The sequence below is a fragment of the Prorops nasuta genome, unplaced genomic scaffold, assembly GCF_024137725.1.
Source record: "Prorops nasuta isolate Cenicafe-Biocafe unplaced genomic scaffold, Cenicafe_Pnas_1.2 PNAS00034, whole genome shotgun sequence".
Taxonomy (NCBI): Eukaryota; Metazoa; Arthropoda; class Insecta; order Hymenoptera; family Bethylidae; genus Prorops; species Prorops nasuta.
Window position 1 is genome coordinate 880941 of NW_027116831.1, and position 7207 is coordinate 888147.

Genomic DNA, 7207 nt, shown 5'->3' on the forward strand with positions numbered 1-7207 from the left:
AAGAATGATGATTTACAAAAAACGTGGTCCGGACGCCTCCGGGCACGTTTATAGAAGATTTAATATTTTTCTTTATTATCTTTATTTTACTTTAACGGAAGTCAGAAGTATGCATATGAGACTATCATTGTGTGACATATTGCACTTCATTAATTTCTCTTTTAAATAATTAGCTATTATTCTGTCTTTGTTCATTATGTATGCCTTTACTACCCTGTAGTATTAGTAACTTCCAACACTTCTTTTTCTTTTATCGTTCTAGTTGAAGTAGCATTAGCACTAATGGGCAGTCGCCCTCGTCCTATTATCGTAGTACCTCCTCCTTCCTAGCCCTTATAGCTGGTTGGTCGTATTAGCACCTTCATTCATTTTTTTTTCCTCTTCTCTCTTCCTCTTCCTAATCATTTCTTTTCCCCTCTCGCTTGTTTTCCTCCATGTCTGATTGGACTCGTATCCCCTTTGTATGGGGGATTTTCTTGCTTGGACATTGGAAAAGAGGAGTATTGCTCCTAGGCATTATTAACCCTACGGTTTTTTTTCCTTTTTTTTTTCTGACGTGAAGTTTGGATATTAACCTGACTACTCATCATGGATCTGGACCACCCTTCTTCTTGTTCCGCGTCCGAAGAGGCCCCCGGAGAGGGGACACTGTTGGTGAGGCCCATCGACTTCCTGAAGCAGGGGCAAACGCACCATATGAAGAGCTGGAGCGAGATCACCACCGTAGATCCCGACTCCGACGAGGATGCAGCGTCGTTTTATACGGCCAGAAAAGATGAGCCTACCGACCAGCACGCCCTCTCTACCGACCCCTCGACGGTCTCTGAGGATGAGGACCTCCGTGAGGAACCGTTGGCCTTGGCAGAGATTCCTGAGCTAGCCAGCCTGGCCACTCTCGCCATCGGGAACGTGGAAAAGGAGGGTATTCCGGACCCAGCCGATACCGCTACCACCATCCAGGCTCCCTCAGGTCGCCCCAGGGAAGTCCCTAAGACATCCTGGTGGATGCAGGGACCCTATAAGCGAGATCGCTGTTGGCAGTGTCGCCTGCCGGGGCACCTCTGGCCCGACTGCCCCAACGAGCCCTGGATGCGCTTTTGCACCGGTTGTGGTTGGGCGTTCGAAAGCCTACAGACCTGCCCCCGGTGCTCTCCCAAGTTTTGGGCCAAGCAGGGCCTAACACCACCCCCTCGACCAGAGGAACTACGATGGACCGAGGACCTACCCTCCCCTGGTGCTTGGGCTTATCAGAGGATCCGGAGTCCAACAGAACGAGCACAACGTCGGGCCTGGTGGGCCCTACACGGAGGAAGGGTCCAGGGAGGGAGCTCCACCGCCTGTAACCCCTCTACCACGTCGAGCGGCCCTCCTGCGCCATGAAGAACAGGTCACTGACCTAAGGAGGGCAACTGCCCTGGGAACCACCCCCTCGAGTTGGCATCAACAAAGCTCACTACCCGTTCTTATAAAGTTTTTTTTTGGGGGGTTGTTGCTCATACCGCCCCGTAACTGTCGGGACATCAGCTTTTTTTTTTATCTCAATATACCTTTTTTTTCCCCTTTCCTGCCAGACTTGGACTCGGGTGGAGAGGGTACCCCGGGCAGACGTACATTACTACCAAAAATGTATATGTATTTTTCTTTTTCTTCTTTTCCCTTTTTCCTGCGTTGTTATCTATACTTATGGCTACGTTTTTTTTTATATACATACATATTTTTCTTGTTATTCCTACTTGGCCAGTATAGCCTTAATAATTTTTCTTCGTCCTTAATAGCTTGAAAGTTTTTTTGTTCTGTTCTCTTTGTCCGACAACCAATAAAGTTTTTTTTTTGGGCGATTCGTTGGCCGATCTCAATTAAGTATGTGGGCCCACTCCTTTTCCTTATGGGGCCTGGTACCACCCCCCCCCCCTTACCAACCTGCAATCTCCTTAATCCTTCTCTAGGGAACCACGGGTTCCATTTAAGGGAGGGGGAGTGTGACGAAGCATCCGCTCGTCAAATACTAGACGTTATGTTCTGCCTTCTCCTTGCCCTGTAAAGGGAGGGGCAGGCGCCACCTGTGTGACCCCGCGATCAATACGCGTAATGGGTTCGATCGCGGGTCGATAGGGGGTCGATCCGCGCACGCGCGCTTGTAATAATCCCGCGTGTCGCTGTTCCCCCCCCAGTCACTCGTAATTTGGGAATCATTAGGCCCGGACGTGCTTCCCGTTTCTTTTTTTTGTTTCCTCGTCGCTGAGACACTTTTTCGGTAAGGGCATTACCCTGTAGTCGATTGCCTGAAGGTGATAGTGATTAGTGAGTGCATGAATCCGTGGAGCTGGGACTAGCAGCATCGCAGCCGGCGTGGCTGTCAATCTGGCGGTGGAGGACACGCACGGGAGCATGCTACTCAACCTATTTTGTTCCTATCACCTAAGTAGCCCTATATTCCAGGTAAACCTGATTTCTTCGTAGGAGAAATCAGGACCTATTATTTGTCGTTGTCCTATTTCTTTTCTCGAGTTCGTCAGGCGCGAGTAGCCGTTCCGTGTTCGGTCGCGCAACAATCCCTCAAATCGGGAGGGACGTATTAGTCCGAATATGGATTCTTTTTTTTATTGATTATTATTGTTATTACGTAATTCTTCCGGGGTCAGTTTGGGAAAGCAGTAAGACGGGATAACAGGCCGCGAATCGCGTAGGGAACCCCCTTGGTATTTCAAGAATACACATTAAGACGGGGTGTAGTCCCTCGTCCGAGGACAGCGGTGTCGAGCTTCCTCGAGGCCCTCCCGACGCGTACCTGTGCAAATCGCACTGCCCTAGCCGCCCCCATATTATTTCCAGGTTTTCATTTGAAGCGTCTTGGTCCAGACCCAGAGACAGCCTCAAGCCGGTCAGCCGCGGAGGACCACAGTAACGGATCTAGCGAGCTGGCGCCCAACTCCTCATAAACGATCGACCGTACTTGATCTTCTCCCCTTTAGGGAGCATTGGAGATAGTTGCTATTTATTATATAATCCTCTTTGATCATTGTAGTAAGACGTAGGGAATGCCCTATTGTAATTATGAACGTTTGCAGATCCGTACAAATTAAAACTAGCTGTATTTCTTTCATCTTAGACACTAGTCTTTTACTTATTTAATTACCCGGCCAATAACTCCTCCGTGTGTCTTGTGCGTCGGTTCTGGTCACTGCCTATCCCCTGGCAAACCAAGGCTCAAGAGTGAAAAATTCTTCGTTTTAGGTAAAACCTTAGTGAAAGCACTTATTTGGCCAGGCCGCGAATTATGACGTCGCAATATATAGTTACAAACAACAAGTTAAATGTTTATGAAAAAGTATAATAATATGCAAGTCAACCACTTATTTTTATATGATTTATATACACTTGCCTTGAAAAATAATTTTCTATTAAATCTTGTCGATCATTAGGCGTTGGAGAGGACCAAACTTGTGGAATATTTAAATAATTCTGCATATCGGTTTTGTGATATGATTTATCACGTCTTATGACGTTGTGGAGAATGGCAGTAGCCATAACAACATTCATTGTACGTTCCCATTTTGTGAAGCGGGTTCCAATTGTTAAAACTGGAAACGTTCTTCCCCAAACTCCAAAGCATCTCTCCACCTAAAGCAATTATATTATAATGAAGATAACCATGCGGATAAAAGTGAATTCCATTATTATATTTATAGTTATACCTACCATGCATCTTGTCCTTATGTGTGCTTCATTATATAGGACCTCCGACGGTGTTTGTGGATTCGCTAGCGGTATTATTAAATACCGATGGTTTCGGTAGCCACGGTCACCTGAAATAATACCATTTTCAAATTGAAAATTGTCGAATCGGAATTTGAGTCGACTATTCTCAAAAATAGTACTATCATGGGCTGACCCCGGCCACCTGGTAACGATATCCGTAATTTCTAGTCGGCTGTTAACTAGGCACTGCACATTAAGGCTGAAGAAACCTTTGCGGTTTCTAAAAAGCTCAGCATCTTCACCTCCTAAGTATAAATTGAAATAAGTAAATTAAAATAAGGAAAAAATAATATTTTCACTATATTTTAAATAAATAATTATTGTAATGGTTATTCCGTCAGTGTGAGGGGCCACTCACTCTACGGGTTTTCCCATTACCTTCGCCCGTCCTTTCTATCGGTATCAGGGCGCCAGTTGGTCAGTTGGGTGGCCAACAACCCTACGTTATCAATTGGGTCCTTCGACCCCATTCTTTATGCATCTCATACGGCCCTGCGGCCATGCATATGGACGGTAGCGGTAGCCAGGGTCGCTCAGTATGCTAGATCGTGGAGAGAGGGGAGGGTTCCTTACGGAAGTCCGAGCCTCGCAGACCTGCCTGCTGAGGGGCATACATTTCTCCCTCACCACCCACACACACAGGTGGTGGTGAGGAGTGCGGGAACATGCGGTATCAATTGCCAGAGCATAGCGTTTTGCCAGGAGCGGACCACCACGGAGGCAATGTTCACGGCCCGTCCAGCCATAGCGCAAGCCTATGGGATTACGGAGGGCACCGGGACACATTCCAACGGGCTAACTACGCCCCTGCACAACCCACTATGCATTGGCCGGTATCCAGTCGTGACGTACGTGCAGGCTGGCCTATAGCACACGCCTCACGTACGCGAACCGACCCATGGATGTCTGAGTGCCGCGTCACGCGCTCACCAGCACGCACGGACACATCAGCACAGTCCCATGGTCGCGTTCCGACTGCCTGCTATGGCAGTCTGCGCACGACATTCGCGCAGCCTGCTTGACGCGCGTAACCAGCGTTCAAGCCAGACTCGATGTTCTATTTCCCCTCCTCGTGGGGACTTATAGACACTGTCATTGTTTTAGGACTCCCCGAGGCCGCTTCTCCTTATCTCAGGTTGCCTGGGTTGTTTGGCATGGCCCTGCCTTACTTCTCAGGACAACCTGGTCATCGTTTACTGGAGCGCCGGTCTTTTCATCCGGGCCTCTGCCTGTCAACGGGGTCTATCCTTGACGTTAGCTATAATCCACTCGTGAGCCTATCTCACGAGTCGGTAACGTAGGGATTAATAATATCCACTGTTCGGTAGCTTTTATGTTCTTTATTCGGTATCTCGTATACGTAACGGGGAACTTCGTTACATTATTAAAGACGATTACCATACGATCTTATTCGTATATGCACGCAGTCGATTGCTCCAACAACGCGAATCATTCCTGATAATTGGAAATTATCATTCGCTGTCCGTAATATCTCTCCTTCAGTTCTAGGCAGTTTAATATATTTTAAACGCAAATCACAAATTGCAGCTGATACTGAATGGACAATTGTTTTAGCACTATTTTTGCTAATTCCAGAAAAATCTGCTACGATTAGCAGGTAGCAGCCTGTAGCATAAAATCTTAGAGCAGTTAATAATTTTATACTGGCTGGAATTGCTATATTCCTGAAAACCAATAAATTATTATTTATTGAGAGTGTCATAATTATTGATATATGTTATATTAAATTGTGCTAATAATAAAATGGGTACTTACATTACTCTTGAACTGATGTTATGTTCAATTTGTCCCAAAATTTCTAAAAATTGCTTTTTATTAAGCCGAAAGCGATTAACAAATTCAGTATTATTCATTATTTCAAAATAATTTATCCTTCTTAGCACTACTCGACGTCTTCGCGGAGGATCATTTTCAGCTTCTTCTTCTTCTTCTTCATTTGAAGCATAAACCATTTAAGTTTCGTCCATTTTAAAACTTTATATTAAAATTCAGTGATTCGCTGATCTTGCCAATTATATTTATAAAACAAAATAGATATATGTTAATTACCCAGTGACAAAAGAGTTTGCTATCGATATCAATTCGATTTTAAATTGACATCAGTAGAAAACAAAATAATGTCAAATCAATATTGAATTGATATCGATAGCTAACCCTTTTTTTACTGAATATTGGTTACGTTACATCGAGAGCGTTTATAAAATTAATATTTAATATAAAGAAAAGGTAAATTTGAAAATATTTTTGTATTATATAATGGTTAATTGAAATTATAACTATTTGTTGTTAATCAGAATTTAGATTTACAAATTACCACATAGTTTTGTTTATTTTTGAATTAATTTATATCAAAATTTCATTTATATTCCAGATGGAAAAAAATCACCGTTTTAAGTTTTTGGAGATTGTCCAAAAATATTTTTCCGTGGTAGAAAACAAAGCTACAGACGGTACTACCAAAGGAGAAAAACAAGAAGCCTGAAAAAAAATTAAGGCGGAAATGATAGATACGACCAACGGAGAATGGAGAAATTTATGCCCTGAAAATATGTGGAAAAATCTAAAAAGGCAAGCTCGAAAGTACCATGCAGCTTCAAGAAAGGAACATTATAAAACGGGTATATTTAATACATATTATATATTTGTGGTACTCATCGATTTTATTAATTTTTATTACATAATATTTTTTTAGGCGGCGGAATATCGATGGCTCCTGACCCTGATGAATTTTTGGAACTTGTGGTTTCCTTACTAGGAAAATCCGCGGCTGGAATGGACTATCGTGGAGATTGTGATTATTTCCCACAAACGGGTTCCATTGAACAACCTTTAGCCAGCTCATCATTGCAGCAGTATTCTATAAATAAAACCTCCAGCAGTTCATTTATTAGAAAAAATAATAACGGCAAAAAAGCTTCCATTAAGTCCACAACTAACAATAATAATTTAGCAAAGCAGTCATCATATAAAACTGTAGCCAATAGTAAAGATTCTGCTGAAAAATTGTCAACATTAGAAGATTATTTTAATTCCGATGAATTTGAGGACTTTGACGACCCACAGCCTATATTTGATGTAAGTTTTTTAAATTGTATATAGTCTTCTACAAAAATTAAATATTACATTCTTAGGCATTAAAAGAAAATGGAAATATACCTACTTGGGGCAATGATAATGGTCCCAAAAATTTGAGGAAACCCAAAAGCCAACCGCTTCAAAATATAATTTCCAATAGCTGCTTATTAATAGAACCGGTAATCCAAAAGGAAAAAAGTGGTGCAGCTACATATAAAATATTATTGGATGAGCGGATTACCACCCAAAGGGCTAAAAGGAAGTATTATGAACGGAAAATTGAACTTACTAATGAAAAGATCAAGCAACTAAAGGAGGAGAGGTACTTGACGTGCATATTATTATACTTTTT

The 7207-nt window shown here is 43.0% G+C and overlaps 1 protein-coding gene across 1 annotated transcript; it reads right to left on the reverse strand.

Moving 5' to 3' along the window:
* Window positions 1-2836: 2836 nt before the first annotated feature.
* On the reverse strand, window positions 2837-5732 carry LOC136783600 (putative nuclease HARBI1). Its single transcript, XM_066743857.1, has 6 exons — window positions 5536-5732; window positions 5158-5444; window positions 3700-4004; window positions 3379-3621; window positions 3137-3192; window positions 2837-2966 (listed from the first exon to the last, which is right to left on the reverse strand). The coding sequence occupies exons 1-6, from the start codon at window positions 5730-5732 to the stop codon at window positions 2837-2839; spliced, it is 1218 nt and encodes a 405-aa protein (XP_066599954.1).
* Between the last annotated feature and the right edge of the window lie 1475 nt (window positions 5733-7207).

Coding starts and splice junctions, on each gene's coding strand:
- LOC136783600 (XM_066743857.1), bottom strand. CDS start 5,732: ATGGTTTATGCTTCAAATGAAGAAGAAGAAGAAGAAGCTGAAAATGAT. Junction 5,445..5,535: donor AACATCAGTTCAAGAGTAAT/GTAAGTACCCAT, acceptor ATTGGTTTTCAG/GAATATAGCAATTCCAGCCA. Junction 3,622..3,699: donor ACATAAGGACAAGATGCATG/GTAGGTATAACT, acceptor TAATTGCTTTAG/GTGGAGAGATGCTTTGGAGT.